This window comes from Aedes albopictus, chromosome 2, assembly GCF_035046485.1.
Source record: "Aedes albopictus strain Foshan chromosome 2, AalbF5, whole genome shotgun sequence".
Lineage (NCBI taxonomy): Eukaryota > Metazoa > Arthropoda > Insecta > Diptera > Culicidae > Aedes > Aedes albopictus.
The window spans coordinates 130,517,627-130,535,354 of record NC_085137.1 but is presented as its reverse complement, the minus strand read 5'-3'; the positions used below and the strand labels follow the sequence as shown (position 1 = coordinate 130,535,354).

The window sequence follows — 17,728 nt, the reverse complement described above, 5'->3', positions numbered from 1 at the left end:
TTGGCCGAACGCCATTTGGCCGAATGCCATTTGGCCGAATGCCGTTTGGCCGAAAATAAATGATGGACTTAAGTGACCATGTCACTATTCCTCGCATCAGTATAATTTGAAACAACAGCCTATGATACAAAGAAGGAAAAATCTTTGATAAAATATTGACAGACTCAACGCCAACTCATCCCTGAATGTCAAAACTAGAAAGAATAGCCTATGATTAAAAAAAGGAAATATTTCTGATTATCATATTGGTAGTTGGAATGTCAAAAACTTCCTCTGAATTCTTTTGAACATAATTCGGCCAAACGGCTTTCGGCCAAACGACCATTCGGCCAGATGGCATTCGGCCAAATGGCGTTCGGTCAAACGGCATTCGGCCAAACGGCATTCGGCCAAATGGCCGGTCACCCCAAAAAAGTACTCCTGGAGTATTCATAGAAATGAAATCCTAAAATATTCCGAGAAGGAACTCCTGGAAGATTCCCACAAGATATCTCTGGAAAATACCTAGAAGGAACGGCCGGAGATTCCCAGAAGTAACACCTGGAGTATTCGCAGAAAGAATTTCTGAAAATTTTCAAAAGTAATTCCCGGGCGATTCCCAGATGGTGTCCGGCCATTTGGCCGAACACCATTTGACCGGATGCCATTTGGATAAATGCCATCTGGCCGAATGCACAGTGGTGCGAAGGCGGTCGAAACCTAAAAAATGAAAATGCTTTTCACGTAGATATAATATTTTTGTCAGATTCCTAAATATTTCAACTGTAGAAATCCAAATTTTCAGATCGATTCATTGAAATTTGAATTTTTGACAGCCTCCTGAACGGACTGTGGTTCATGGCCTTCATACAAAATCTATAATGTTTATTTACAGCTATGCCAGTGTCCCGTGCTTTAATAAACGCATGAACTATAATAGTTGCTTTGAAGGCTTTGTTCGTAGATATGTGAAGATCATCTGTATGGCATTTAAGTTGTGAAAAAGCTGCCTAAAAATGAGTTATCCTTCGATATTCTTGAAAATTACCCATTTTTGAGTCAAAATTGATCTAAAACTATAGTAGGACGAGCGCGCCCGCGATGTGGTTGTGCGATTTTGTAAGCCTAAGACCAGTGCTTTCGATTGGTGTATGATTTATTTTGCGAAAACTTGCGATAGATTTCATGATTTTCATATGTTTTTGAGGGTTTTGGGTAAGAGGTTTTGGCTGGCTTTTGTTCAGCAACGCACCACTGTGGAATGGGTTATTTGGCTGAATGTCGTTTGGCCGAATTGTGGTCCAAAGAATTCAGAGGAAGTTTTTCACATACTAGCTGCTAATATAAACATTAGAAATATTTCCTTCTTTTAATCATGGGCTATCCTTTCTAGCTTAACCATTTAAGAATTGGTTGATGCAGAAACTGCCAATATTTTATCATAGATTTTTCCTTCTTCAAATCATAGGCTGTTCTTCCGCGGTATACTGATGAGGAGAACAGTTCATCATTCATTTTTCGGCCAAACGGCATTCGGCTAAACAGTGTTCGGCTAAATGACCCTTCCGGCCAAATGGCGTTCGGCCCAATGTCCCGGAACTTTCCCAGATAGAACGCTTGGAGGAATTCCAGTGAGAAGTCCTAGATAAACTCTGTAGAAACTCTTGCAGAAATCTCAAAAGAAACTACAGAGGTAATCACGTTCAAATGTATGCGTGCCTTTTTAGTAGATGTAGTTGTGAAACTGCGAGGAAAATATTTGCACTCTTGCCCCGGACGTTAGTTTTATCATTATTTACCCGTTTTACCCAATTCGATTGGGTAATATTTGCATATGCAATCTGAATAGCCTTTCAATCGGCGTGCACTTTTGTGTGAGGAAAAATTTGCGCTAGTGTTCGTGTGTTGAAATGTCACTTATCTCTATTGCAGGTATCTCTATGAAACCCTTCATTTTTTCGTCTATGAATTTATATAGAAAGCACTCTATGGAAACAGCCAGATCTACATTTCAGGAGGGCATTTCAGTTTCACCCTGAACTTTTTTTCCTAAAATTTTCCAGAAAGTTATAATCAGAACCCCTCAGGAAAATTGACTTTGTACTTCTTCAATATTGTTTAGAAACATGACAAAATATTGATGATCAAATTGCAGTATAACAATTCATTTTTTGAAAACTTATATGAGTGCACTTCTAAGCCTTCAAATATAACACAAGCCGAACCATTTAGATAAAAACAACAGCCTTTGTAGAAAACCCGAAACAGCTGGCTACTGCTTTCTTCAACCGTTCCAGAATCACCCTTGAAAATTATGGGTTTTATTAAGTTCTTTCTTGTGACTAAAAACTCGTGCCCGTATCCTCTCCAAAGCGGCACACGAAAGATTCTATCACAAAAGACACAGAAGCCACATACCGAAGCGCACACGGAGAGCAGATAAATTAAAGCAAACTTTGTTTTCATTACATCTTGCCGGAGCTGTTGCCGCCTGGTTGCCTCCTTCCAAAAAAAAGAGGGAAACCCGAAGCCCCGATGAATTATTCAAAAATTTCTATACGTGCTTTTGTCTCAAACCGGAGCCCAAACGGGAACCCACGGACTTGGGCGAGGGCGATCCAACAGGCAGGCGACGAGCTTTTTTTCAGAATTTTCCATTTTTTCCTACAAGCAAGCAATACAGTACAGTGCAGTAGCTTATGGCGATGACGACGACAACGACGGGACTTTGAAATCGAGGGAAATTTACGGAAAACAAACGAAAGGGTGAAGCGAAAGCACAAAAACAACAGCCTGAAACTGTGTCGCCGGCTTGGGAAACGACCAACAACGGGACATGGCAGGACGTTCGAGTGGGAAAAAGTCAGGACGGGTGAAAGGAGCGAAGCTTCTTCTTTTCCTTGCTTCGTGCTCCTTGCTGTAGGGGGTTCGACACTCACCTGTGTTTTCAGCAGTTTGTATAGATCAGTCTCCATTAAACACTGGACAATATATACATCCTTCATCTGTTCTATACTAGGCACCCGCAGGATATCTCTTATGTCTATGATCTGTGGAAGAGAGAGAAAGAAGAAAAATAGATGCGGACATTAGTATTCAAGAGCTTTTTTTTTCTAGGTGGCTTCAAAGTTTTTAGCGTTGTGCAACTATACATAGTTGAAAGTATGAATAAAACAGTGTGCTTTCGAAGAAACTATGGAAAAACGAGTAGTGAGGTGTACAGTGCGAGAAATGAAAATAGTTCCGCTCTGGGTGTTCGTTCGTTACGTTTTTTTTTCCAATGTTTGATAACTAAGGATCTCTTACAAGTGCCACATTTTCGAGAAAAGTAACGTAACACAATTTTGATCTCAGTTTTTGAAAGATCCCTTTAAATTTTGCACAACACTTTTGTGGTTTTGCAAGTTTAGTTCGAGATTTCGTTTCTTGCCACCATTGACGGTTTTCGCGCCAACTCGAACAAAAGTTGGCAGCACCCTCTCAGATTACAACGAAACTGTCTTGGTGTGTAGACCTCGCCCAGATAGACCACTTTGCATAAGGAGTGTATCGGAAAGTAGGTGAAAATGTTCACGGATGCTCTATTTCGAAGCTGGGTTGGTCTTTTTATTTCGGTTCTTCTATGAAATCTTAAGTTTAGAACAGCTTGGAAAAAATTGGAAAATGTTTAGTATTATTAAAAATATGGTTAAATGAATACACCTCACAGAATAAAAATCTGCACAAAATGCAATTATGTTGAAATTTTTCAAGATTTTAAAAATCTGTAGAGAATAAAATTTGTACGATAAAAAATTTAGAAAATATTGATGCTTGTTAACAGTTATGTACACATAACATATCATTCAACACCGACTTTCAAAATTCATATTTTCGATAGAAAAATCTCATATATCTACAAAATGGTCCACTCCAAAAAACGTCTATTTTTTGGTCAAACTTTGAAGTTCTGCTTTTAATATCTTAAAAGGTTATAAAATTCTGTTTTTGCAATAAATTACTCGTCCATAAATAAATAAATTCGAACATTATCGAACTTTTTTCGCAATTTCAATTTTTAGAAGGCGTGCAAAAATTTAAAAACATGTGTTCAGTAATCTAGGTTAAAACTCAGTTTAAAGAACATTTTTAGAAAATCATAAAAGCCATTTATTTTTTCAAGGATTTATGCAGTATCTCCAAAAATAAAATTACTTAAAAGTTGTATAAGCATTGTAAACATTTTCAACTACTTTACGATACACTCCTTACTCAATTTTTTAATTATTTTTTGTAGACTAACTTTTGAAAAGGGCTTAACTTTTTTTTTGATTTTTATCAATTGTGTTTGATAAACAAAATGACTACTCCAACAAAAAAGTGTTCTATGGGTGATTATCACAAGATGGGCACATTCAAGGAAAAAAAGTTTTTCTAGCAAAAACTTTTTCTTGTCCGAATGATATTTTTTTTTCAGTGTATTTTGTTATCGAAAACTAAACCAGTGAAGGCCATAACCATCCCAGAATCCAACGAAACTCAATTTGCTAAAAGATTTTGTCTTATTTATTCAATCATTTGGATCATTTGGAAGGGTTTTTTATATTTAAAAAAAACTTCAACGTAAAATATTACAAATGTATTTTCTTAGGAAATGTAATGTTTGATCGCAATGTGTATTGAATTTCACTTTTAAATATTGTACAGCCATTCCATCGTAAGACTTGGTGGGTTTGTAGTTCATCGAAAATAATTAGACCCGTATTTTTTTTATTTCATCATTAGGGTGACCAATTTTTAGATGGGTGGTCCTAAAAATCAAGGTTAAAAAAACTAAAATTTTCAAAAAATCATAACTTTTGAACCAGTGAACCGATTTGAAACTTCTTTTTTTTGTTTGAAAGCTTTTGAATTCTAGTTTGTAGGAAAAATACGTCGAATGGGCCGAATTTTGTTTTTGTGCAAAAAATATGCAAATATATCAGTAAGTTTACATTTTCAAGGTCTCGGGACCAAAGAGGTACCCTGGTTTTATATTTTTATCAGAAAATACAGGAAATTTGTGCGTAACATACCAAAAAATCAGAAATGTATGTTTTTTAGTTTTTGAGATATGATTTTTTAGTTCTTAAACTTTGACGATGGCTGTAGCCCAAACCACTGGATGAAAAAGGTTCAAATTTTGACCATATCATTTCCTATATTATCTGAGGTTGCAGTGAAATTTTCATAAAGCTACATTAATTTTTCACTAAAATATGGATTTTTGAAAATAATATGTTCAAAAGTGACATTTTTTATATAATTTGTTATAACTCAAAATATACAATTTTTTATTGATTTTGACCCTAGATTATCAATAAACTGATGATGATGTGGTGAAATTTTCAGCCAAAAATATTGATAATTGCCAAAGTTATAGAAGATTGAACATGATGGATTTTAGTAGAAAAATTCGGCTCTGATTTTTTTTTGCTACTGGCAAGCGAAGGTTACGATGGTGTCCCCGGGGATTTCAACCAGACTATTTTTGTTGGATTCTGCTGGCGGAAATATGAATAAATCCAAAGCCTTTCAGGTGATGGACCAGTGGTGTAGCCAGGAGGGGCTCTCAAAGGGGCAAATTGGACCATATGTAACAACATCTGAAAATATCAAACTTCATGAAAATGTTAATTTAATAATTTATTGTAGTAGGAATAGGCAGAATAAACATAAATATATGATTTCGTATCAACTTAAATATGTCTTAGGTCTTGCAAGGGTGAAAATTGGATGATACTTCTTTCAATAAAATAAGATGCAAAAATTCTCACACTATAAACACCTAGGGTAGGGGTACCAAATATGGATGCAATATGTCAGCAGTTCAGATTCAAATCAGATTTCAATAGCATGTGCGGGAAAAATTGATTATTTCTGAATGATTGATACAAGTTTGAATCCTTGCGGAGCATATAAACATAAGTTTATATGAAAAAGTGTGTTAAGCCGATATAATATTAGTTTTAAAAATCTTTGTATTTGCCAATTATGGCCATAGTGTTCCCATTATAGCGATAAAGGTGTACCAATTATGGAATGTTCATTATTTATCACAAAATTAACCTTAACACCACCGGGGGCCACCAAAATCAAACGATATCAAGTAATAATGTGACAAGTGAACACAATTTCCAGAAAACATATCTATAAATGGTTATAGGCCACTATTTGAAAATGCTTGGTTTTATAGTATAAATTTTAGAAAATATGTCCAAATGTCTTTCCAATATGGTAAAAATATGATGTGTGTGCAAGTTGGACTCATTTCAGCTTCATATTTTGGAAAAAAAGAGTTCAAATTCAGGAAAATATAAATCGCTGAAATATCCACCACCAATGTAAAATTTGCCTTTGCCTCCTCCGTGCTTTTACGGTTGTTTAATTGTGGAAACCTGTTTATCAAGCATAAACCTTAAAGATATTGTTTCCGCTCATCGTCTCGTCATGGAAGTCATGAGTAAAACTATTTTGATTGAATTATTTTACTTGTCAAAGTATGTAAACTAGAATTGGGCAAATCTGGCTGAGACATCGATTTTTGTGAATCGATTCGAATCGGATCAGCAGAATCGATTCACCGATTTATTATAAAATATTACAGAACTATAAAATGATTCGTTTGCTGCATGTAGTTCAAGTTTATGGTATGTTTTTTTTGTCTAAATAAAAATAATTCAATATCAAGATTTGAGATTGCACATCAAACACTTCACGAATCTGATTCGAAAATGGATATAACGTTGATACAGTGCATTCTGAAAAAAAAAATGAAATTAATAATTTTGAATCGAAAGAAAAATCCTGAGATTCCCCAGAACTCTGAGAAGTATTCCCATATAGTACTGGGACAAATTCCCGCAGACTGCTGAGTGAAATTCCCCCAGAATCTTTAAATAGGCTCCTTAAGAATTCTGAATGGAGTTCCTCTAGAATTATGAGAGAGATTTCTTCAGAATGCTGAAAATACACCAAAATCCTGAGCAACATTAACTAGAAAAGAAAGCAAGACTCTTCCGGTATCTTGGTAGGAATTCTCTCTGAATTTTTTTTAACCCTCTAATACCCAACCCCGCCTTTAGACGGGGTATAGTTTGAGCATTTTTGTATTTTTTTTCGTGGAAAATCAAAATTTTTATATTTTTGGCTGATATTTAGGACTGTTTTGTATATCTCAAAATGGTTTTTGGTGTATTTTAAAGCGTATTTACATTTTTTAAAAATCATTGAAACATTGATGTTTTAGCCAACTTTTAGAAGTCATTGTTTATTTTGTGTTGAATCGCTACAATTTACATATTTTAATTTTTTCTCAAATCATTCTATCCTATTTTAATAGTTTAAGGGAATCGAATACACTCTAAAATTACTTTCCTTAGAATTACACGGAAAATAAAATTTCCTATGAAAAAAATTTAAAATAAAAATATTTCAACAATAATCATAAAATCTCAAAATGTTTTCATCTCGAAAAATCCGTACCCCAAATAGGCTTCCAGGAAAAATATAAAAGTGTGGGGATGTTCAAAAATAAAAATTAGAAAAATCAAAAACTGAAATTCACGAGATCGAGAATTAAAAAGAATCATCTTCCAAAACATGTTTAAATCGATTTTAGATGACGAAAAATGATATTTAGATCAAAATCAAAAATTTGGGTATTAGAGGGTTAAGGATTTTCCTAGAATCCTAAGAGAGATTACCCCATATCTATGAGACGGATTGTCTCAGAGTCTCGGTAGGAATTCTCCCAGAATCCTGTGATAGATTATCTCAGAATACTAAGATAAGCTTTCCCTAGGCAATCTCCCACAATTTTCCAGAATCCTTACAGGGATTATCCTAGAACCCTGAATATGATTATCCCAGAATCCTAAGATGAATTCTCCCAGAATCCTGAGAGGAATTCCAAGAGCGGTTTTTCCACATTCTTGAGATAAATTCATCTAGAATACTGAAAGAGATTCTCACAAAAAAGATGTTCGGATTCCTAGGATAATTCCCCAAGAAACTTAAATGAAATGACCCTGAATCCTGAAAAGGGTAGCTTAGAACCCTAAGAAGGATTACTCCAGAATCCTGAGAAAGGTTCCCTCAAAGTACTGGGCGGGATTGCCAAAGAAACCTTAGATATACTCTCACAGAATTCTGGGAGATAGGACCCCAGAATCTTGAGAAGAATTCCTCCAGAATCCTTTTAAGTATTCTCCCAGAATTCCCAAAATATCCTGGGTGGAATCCATTAGAATGCTGAGCATAATCCTGCCAGAATCCCGAAAGATATTCCTCAGAATTTTAAGAGTGATTCCTCAGCATCTTGAAAGGGATCATAAGAGGGGTAGCTCCAGATTCTTGAGCGAAATATATTTAGAAATCTAAGAGAGACTTTTCCGAAAATCTTATAAGGATTATCCCTGGAAGGGATTACGAAAACTTCTAGAATGGACTTCCCCAGCATCCTGAGAAGGATTCCCTGGAATTCTGAGAGGTATTCTCACATAAAACAGAAAATACCGCAGATTTCTGAAAGACGTTCCCCTAGAATCTTTGAATGGACTCTCCTAAACTTCTGAAAGGGATTGTCCCAGAACTCTGAGAGTGATTTCTTTAGAATTTAAAATTTAGAATACTTCAAACTATTACAACAGAATCCCTAGAAAATTTTCCCATAATCTTGTCAGGGATTTTCCCTGATTACTAAGAGGGATTCTCCCAGAATCCTGAAAGGGATTTCTGGGAGCAACTGTTCCAGAACACAGAAAACAGAATGCTACTGGGATTCACGTAGAATGCTGAGAAGGATTTCTTTCGAACCCTAAGAGGAATCTATGCGAGGGATTCTCCAAAATCCAAATTTCTCTAGCGAATTCTGCCCAGAATCTCGTGAGAGATTCTTCAATAATTAAAAATTCTGAAAGAAATTGCCCTAGAATCCTGAAAAATATAGTCCCAGAATCCCAAGGAATTCTCCAGAATCATGAGACAAGTTCCCCAGAATCTTGAGAGAAATTTCCCCAGAATCCTGACGGGGATTACACCAGAAAGCCGAATTTTCAGAGAATCTGGGAAGGAGTATCCGCAGAATACTTAGTGATATTCCCCCAGAATCTTAAAAGAATCTTACGCAGAATCCTGCGAAGGATTCTAGTGATCCTGTGTGGGAATTCCCCAGAATCCTAAGAAATATTCCCCCAGAATTTTGAGAGGAATTTGTCCACAATTCTGAGAATGCTGAGGAAGATTTTCTCAGAATTCTGAGCGGGATCCTAAGTGAGGGTCTTCCAGAATCGCTAGAGGAATCAGCCCAGATCATCCAGAAATTTCTTAGAATCCTGATAGGGATTACCCTGGTAGGGAATACCCCAAAATCCTGAAATGAATTCCCTTAGAATCCAGAGATTCCCTAGAATTCTGATAGGTATTCCCATATAATTCTGTTGAAAAAAATCCTCCGGAATTTTTAAAGGGACTCTTCCATAATTCTAAGGTTTCCTCTAAAATTCTGTGAGAGATTCCTCCAAAATGCTTAAAATTATCACACCAGCATCCTGAGAGACCTTGTCCCAGAAAAGAGAGAAAAACTTTTCCATTAGGATCTCCCTGAATTCTATTAAGGATTTCCCTAGAATTCTGGGAGAGATTGCTCCAGTTTTCTGACATGGATTCTCTCAGAATCTTCAGGGGAATTCTTCCAGAATCCTGAGGGATTTCCTCAGATTCCCGAGATGGATTCTCCCGGAATGCTGTGATGGATTCCCTCAGAATCCTGAGAGAAGTTTTTCCTCGGGATTCTCCCAGAATGCTTAGACAGATATCCCCAGAACTCTCTGACAGATACTTCCAGAATCCTGAGAGGGAAAGACATCCCATTAGAATCCCCAGAGATTGTCCCATAACTCTGAGAGGGATCTCAAGAGGGGATCTTCCACATTATTAAGAAAAATTCATCTAGAATTCTGAGAGGGATTCTCAAAAAAAATGTTCAGAATCCATTCGAAATCAGACTGAAAAAAAAAAGAAATTTCATGCTTGTGAATCGAAAGAAAAATCGAATGTAAAAAATCGATTCGGTCGATTTCGTGGGGCTTCAACATCGATTCAAAAATCGATTAATCGGAACAAAAACGTCGATGTGGCGAACATCGATTCAAAATTTCCCAACGCTAATGTAAACAAATCGCTTTTAGAGTATCGCCATATTTAGTACTCCATAACACCCTTTGTACCAAATATCGCCATATAGAAATATACATGATATTCCACAAAATGTGATCAGATTACATTGCCATTTTCTACCAGTACCTAGTATCTATTTATTGAATGACTGACTTTTTACATTAAAAATCCTTTATTTAGTACTGCATGTTGCTTACCAAATCGTTATGCGGGCAACGTATGCATGGCACAACATTTTGAAATGCTTTGAATCCGTGGAATATCCTATATTTTTGTTCATAAAAGGCCTCATATGCTATCAAAAATGAATAGGAATAGGTCATTCATTTCTATAACGATGAACTACAATTTTTTGTTGAAATAGGAAATAAAGCTGTTGTTCTTCCAACTATTGCCATAATTGGTACTATAGCCTTAATTGGTACACCTACTCTATAGGAGATTAATTTCGTTGCTATATCACACATTTATGTTTATCTTGCCTGTATCTACTACAATAAATACTAAAATCAGCATTTTCATGAAGTTTGATATTGTTCAATAATGTTCCATTTGGCCAAATTCGCCCTTTTAAGGACCCCTCCTGGCTACACCACTGGTCCATCACCCGAAAGGCTTTGGATTTATTAATATTTCCGCAAGTAGAATCCAATAAAAATAGTCCTGTTGAATTCCCCGGGGGACACCATCGTAACCTTGTAAGATGCATACAGATCAGTGCTTAAAATGTCATTTCGACATATCTAAATTCAACCACCTACAGCTCATTTTAGAAGCTGAGCCTGGGTATATGAAAGACTTGTGCGGCTAGACCAGATCTACAAGAAAGTCACGTAAACCCACTCTTTTTCGAATATTTAAAGTAAATGTCACGGACTACTTTCGGAAAATGCCAATTGATATTCATGATGAATATCAATCGGCATTTTTTGGAGGTAGTCCGTGACATTTGACTTAAATATTCGAAAGAGAGTGGTTTTACCGCGACTGTAGAACTGGTCTAGCCGCACAAGTTTTTCATATGCCATATTCTCAGGTTACCCTTCTAAAATGAGCTGTAGGTGAATGAAATTAGATTCGTCGAAATGACATTTTCAGCACTGACAGATACAGTAGGTCTCGGTGGCTTCCTGCGGAAATATTCAACATGGTGCTCTTCTTATTTCGTTCAGTATATCCATAGCCTATGGTACAAACAGGAAAATATGTTCTAGGCACGCAATCGCACGGATAAGGAATGATTAATCGTGACAAGTAAATAAGACCGTCGGGAAAAGGAGCAATGCAGCCAGGTGCTACGCATAAGGGCAATCAAGTTAGATTGGGCGGGTTCGTGCCTGACTGTCGAAACCCGGCGCGCCTGTCGACATTCGAGGCAACAAATATAGAAATCTCGTCACCGGCTAATTTCCGTTTTAATTATTTCCCTTGCTCTGTACAAGAGTCTCATTTAAAACCCGAAGGCATGAGCTATTTCCGTTGGAATTAGGTGTAGATTTTATAAATAATTTCCACAATTTGTTTCGACTGGTTTTCCCCGTGAAGCATCCGCTAATCATTAGGGAAGGCATGTGCTCCTCATCCGGTCTCATCCCTGGTCCCTCTTTTACGTAATCCCTCTTCCCACTCTTAATTACCCTCTAGGCGAAAAAAATAAGAAGCAAATTGAACGCCGAGTGCCTTTTGATGAGATAACGTTACTCTCAACGAGGGCGGCTTCGAGAGATGGAAGAACGACGATGATATGGCTTTGTGCCAGGATATGCGTCGTTTGGTATCGCATTTATGTAGGGTCCTTTTTATGGGAATTTAAGATGGAAAAGTTTAACAACTGCAATTTCACTGGGGGCGACAGCGCCAGCAAAATTCGTTCGAATACACAGGCATTTGTGTTGATGTTCTCGTACCAGAACATGATCCGACAATTTTTGACACACAAAGTGTCGGCTCAACTTTGTGATGGATCGTTGTCTTCCTACGGTTTCTCAGTCGATGTTAGGAAACAGTCTTGAGCCATCTTGAATATCAATCCGCCACACATATTAGAAGTACTGGATATTATTTCAGAACTCCAAATATCTCCTCCAAATTGTAAATGGAACCTTAAACTCCATAGAACAACCGCCAGCTTGATCTGTACTGATTGATTGAGCTTACAAAGACTATAAGCACGTCCATTCCAATTGTCATCTACGCTTTCAATAGAAGAGTTAAACTTCTGCAAATATTTGGAAATGGCTTGTCCTCCTCCATTGATGAAATCACACTCGACACGCGTTTCGTCAATTCAACTAAGCAAACTGGCTTAGAGCGTTCTGAAGAGCTTCCCCCTCTTAGTCAGCATTCGAAATTCAATTTCCCATAATCTCGCACGCTTGAACCCGAAGTCATCCATCCTGGCAAACGCGAAGAGAAGGAGGCCCAAAGTGATCAATCTCGTGGTGCCCCCATTGTGCCACCCCCATCACCCACTCAGGCATATAATCGATAATAATTTGATCTATACCTAGGTATGGTTAGCTTTTACGCCATCGACATTGGAGTACCTACCAACCAACCGTCAAAGACCATCATCATTGGCAAAACGCAAACAAGGCTTTTCCAGAGAAGCCATCCCCTCCACCGACTAGTTGAATCTCAGAAAACATGCTGTCGCCGCATCAGTCCAACACCAGCAGCAGCGTCCGGGAGATGCACCAGCAGTGAGTCGACGAGCGCTTCTGACTAAATCGAGCACACAAATCGCAAGCGTCGAGTTCCATCCGAATGCGGGTGAATTTGCATATGGTGAAAGGGGTTTTGGGGCAGTCTATCAAACTATCCTGCTACAATATAAAAACAATAACATAATTTACCATCACATTAAAATATGTTATTATTTTGACATTCTTTTTGCTATTATTTTGTTATTACAATGGCAAAATCAGTTATTCTTTAGTTGTTATGCCATAGAAATTTAGTTATTATTTTTGTTATTTTAACTCTTATTTCAAACAACTAATAGCAAATTTTGATATTCAAACATTCTATTTTAATGGTTGAATTTGCCCTTCATTTGCCATTTCGCTCTACCCGGGTTGTTATTATTATGTTATTATACTATTTAATAATAACTCGTCAATAACAAGTTTTACAATGATAGCATATTTTGTAATTTATGTGTCATCCTGAGCTATTCATAAAGAACTAAAGAATTGCAAATTTAGATATGATGACAAAATATGTTATTCTTTAGTTATTAATTTGTTATTCACCTCTACCCGGGATTCAACAATTTGTGCTACCTAGGCTGCTGGTGAGTAAAACTCAAACCCTATCTATCAAACGAAAATGGATTTTATTATAATCAAGATAGTTTAAATTTCGTTTTAAAGAAGACCGAGATCACCCAGATGGTGCATGTGATAGAATTGATACAGGGGATACTCAAAATAACTGGGACAGGTAAAATTTTCACTTTTCAAAAAAATGTACAACTCGCTGTAACTTTTCGAAAAGGGCATCAAATATTCTCAAATTTTTACTGTAAGTTCATCAACTAGTTGTGTATCAGTGGGCAAAATTTGGAAAAGATCGGGCCATTCTACACGAAGTAATAAAGGTTCTAGAACAAGGTATAATTATCCGATAGCCAACTTTGAGCTGTTATATCTCCGGATTCAATGAACCGAATGCAATGAAATTTTGATCATTTATGACTTATATAATGAGCTTTTAAAAACTTTTGACTTAACTTAAAATTTTTTACACGAAAGAAAATTATTACGATTAGATTATTTTTCTAATATAATACCAATTTATCCAAAACTTCATCATCGTTTTAAAATTCGAGATAGTAATTATACCGTCGTTGGGGGGGGGGGGGGGGGGGGTGAGAATGGGTCAAAAAAGGATACTCAAAGATTGTTTGTTGAATAACAAATGCAGTTGAAGTCGGAATAACTTTTTATTTGGTATGTATACTTTTCTATGTGGTAATGATAGTTTATCAAGAAAGTATCACATTATATGAATTGCTTACTGAACTACAAATGATTGAAAATTGACCCAATCTCACCCCTTAGAGGGGGTGAGAATGGGTAAAAGTATTCGAAATTGCCTATCTGAGAATATAAGTTAATTTTAGTGATCATATCTGGTAAACCTACTTAAAATACAATGTAACCTTGACGAATAAAAACTTAGGTAATTTTAAAAGATGATTAATCCACCTAAAAGGGCTAATACAACCGAAAAAATGGTTGAAATTTGTTAAAATAACGTTTGTAAATATGTTGTATCACTATTTTTAGATACCACAATCATCCTCATTTAAAGTTTCAACTTCCATGAGAGGAGGGAGGGTAACAATGAGGGAGGAGCGCATTGAAAGATTGATTGAAAAAAACATGATATTTTTTGTATACTGCATAAGAAATGTTTATCCAAACCCTCCGTTATAAACTCTTATGTACATGATCATTGTCATATATTGCCAAAGCAAATCATTCCATCTCAAGATAGAGGATCGTTCAAATGTTATGTTACACAGCATTTCACATTATTAGACCCTCTCCCGCAATAACATTTAAATGTTTTTTTTAATTAATTTTTGTATGAGTCCTAGTACAACGGTAGACTTATTTTTCGTTCTTCAGTATTTTATGAATGATCCTTATATGTCACCCTTAGGGGTCTCCAGTTAGCCTAGTGGTTAAGGCTATGGATCGCCAATCCGGAGACGGCGGGTTCGATTCCCGTTCTGGTCGGGAAAATTTTCTCGACTCCCTGGGCATAGTGTATCATTGTGCTTGCCTCACAAGATATAAATTCATGCAATGGCTGGCAAAGAAAGCCCTCCAATTAATAACTGTGGAAGTGCTCAAAGAACACTAAGTTGGAGAGAGGCAGGCCAAGTTCCAGTGGGAATGTAGAGCCATACAGAAGAAGAAGAAGAAGATATGTCACTCTTAATTCATAAAGTTCAAGTTGAACACTCAATAAGCAATCACGTATGTCGCATCTCGACGTTCGTTTGCTTTCCGATATTGAACACAGAAATAAAAACAAAACAAAAAAACATTCCGACATTGTGCTATGTTACCGGTTTTATAGCCCCAGTATATCCTGGGTCCCATTACCGTCTGGTAGTTTCACAATATTTCCTTAAAATTTCAAAAATAAGTGGAGAAGAAGATCGCTATTAAGTCTATTTTGTGAGTTCACGATATTGCAGTACACTAAAGATTAGCTAACGATTAGAGGAGCTGTCCAAACGTATTGGTTTATTATTACAAATGATTTTAGGCACTAAACGTAGGAACGCACTCGCTTGACACTTCTTCGACATAATTTTCGAAAAAAAAGTTCTTTTATGAAGATGCGGTAAACATGGCACAACTGTAACGTCAAATGGGGACTGTATAACAAGTTTAATTTTAGTTAAGGTTATGTGCACTCAATAACTTGCTTGACCCAATCTCACCCCCATTCTTAATATTTTGACATAGGGTCCAAAAAATTGAATTTTTAAATAAAAAGAGCAATGACAGCCCACTTTTTTCGTTGCATCAACTAGGTAATACCTTCAGCTAACCACTTATGAGAAAATTTATGGTTAGGTACTTGTGTGAAACATTACGAAGGAGAAATTTTTTCAGAGTGATTTACTAATAGTTTTATCATATGAGTTTAGCCACAAATTTAACAAAAAACGATTATTGCTAAACATCTTATTCTGCATCATGACGTGTAAAAACATCTCCTCTTTGAAATAATATAAAGTTTTCAATATAAATTAGCGATTGTTGATGAACTATTTCAAATTTTATGTTTCTCCGTTTTGACCCAATCTCACCCCTCAGACCCATTGTCACCCCCATCGACGGTAGTTCATTTTAATTCCCTCTAATTGAACTGAATATATTTATATTTCGAAGGAAAGCAACCAAATAGCCGGAATTAAATTGAAAAAGTAATGGGATGCATATGAAAAATAGATACATTTACTGAAAAAACATGGAAATCGCCATAACCTTTTTTCTTATTAAAAATTTCAAATTAAGTCAACTGTTTTCCAAAGTTCATTATATTAGTCATAAATGATCAAAATTTCATTACATTCGGTTCATTGAATCCGGAGATATAACAGCTCAAAGTTGGCTATTGGATAATTATACCTTTTTCTAGGACCTTTATAACTTTGTGTAGAATGGCCCGATCTTTTCCAAATTTTGACCACTGATACACAACTAGTTGATGAACTTACAGTAAAAATTTGAGAATATTTGATGCCCTTTTCGAAAAGTTACAGCGAGTTGAACATTTTTTGAAAAGTGAAAATTTTACCTGTCCCAGTTATTTTGAGTATCCCCTGTATTATCATTCACAGACGCATCAAGCATCAAATTTCATTTGAAAACAGAGTTTTTAAAACTTTGGGTGTTTTTGTTGCAACACACGTTCGTTAACGTACTGCCATTTCGGTTAATTTACCTTTTCAATGCACCAGGTAAAAGCTAGATTTATTTAAAATTCGATTTGCGGAGATTGGGCCTCTGAAGTGCAAAAAATTAATTACACTAGTTTACAAAATAAAACGAAAGCCGTGAGCTTCTATCAACGACCAAAATTTTTGATGCATAATGATGTGCTAATATCAAGATCGTGCTTCAACATGAACACACGTTTATACATGAGATGTATATGTAGAGAAGAAAGCACAGAGAAAGAAGATTGAAAGATACTAAGTAGGAGGAAAGGGACGAGCCAGGGATTGAACCCAGGATCTTTTACATATAATTAGAAGCGGTAGCCACTAGACCACCAAGCGCGTTTCTCATTGAGGTATAAAATTCTAAAACTCAAAACTAGGTGGTACATATGTGTATAGTTACATACAGGGGATAGACAAAATGATCGGGACAGGCAAAATTTTTACTTTTTAAAAAAGGACAACTGCTGTAACTTGTTGAAAAGTGCATCGAAAAATCTCAAATTTATATTGCAAGTTCATAAACTAGTTGTGTATCAGTGGTCCAACTTTGGAAAAGATCGGGCTATTCTATGCGAAGTTAGAGAGATTCTAGAAAAAGGTATAATTATCCGATAGCCAACACTTTGAGCTGTTATATCTCCGGATTCAATAAACCGAATACAATGAAATTTTAAGCATTCATAACTTACACTACCCGCCATAAATATGGAATCGCATCGTCTAGTATTGCAACACCCCGAAAAGTTTGGCATCACCTGAAAGCCTTATGATTCACTAAACTATATTTCAAAAACCGTATCCTCTGCAAAGTTTAGATCTTCAGCAAAGTTGTTCAGCAGGTTTATGACCCTCAAATGGTGGAATGTTTGGTACGTGATTCCGCCGCTATTTGGCGCTAGCGTGCCATTAAAACGAAGTACTTTGACATGGTTTATCTCATGATTCTGACCTCCTAGAAAGCTCGTGTCTTTAGCAAAGTTGGTCAGAAAGTCTATGGCTATCAAATGGCGGTAAGTTTAGTGCGTAATTCCGCCGCTGTATTGTGCTAAAGTGCATTTAAAACGATGTTCTCTGACA

At 36.3% G+C, this 17,728-nt stretch overlaps 1 protein-coding gene across 2 annotated transcripts in view; it reads right to left on the bottom strand.

Annotated features, from left to right (window-relative positions):
- LOC109417712 (mitogen-activated protein kinase 1) overlaps window positions 1-17,728 on the bottom strand; it is a gene marked incomplete at its 3' end in the record, with an annotated part of 456,984 nt that overhangs the window by 27,302 nt on the left and 411,954 nt on the right. For both annotated transcript variants that reach the window (XM_062850422.1, XM_062850423.1), the window contains 1 exon segment: window positions 2,919-3,029. In XM_062850422.1, coding sequence (XP_062706406.1) covers window positions 2,919-3,029 — 111 coding nt within the window.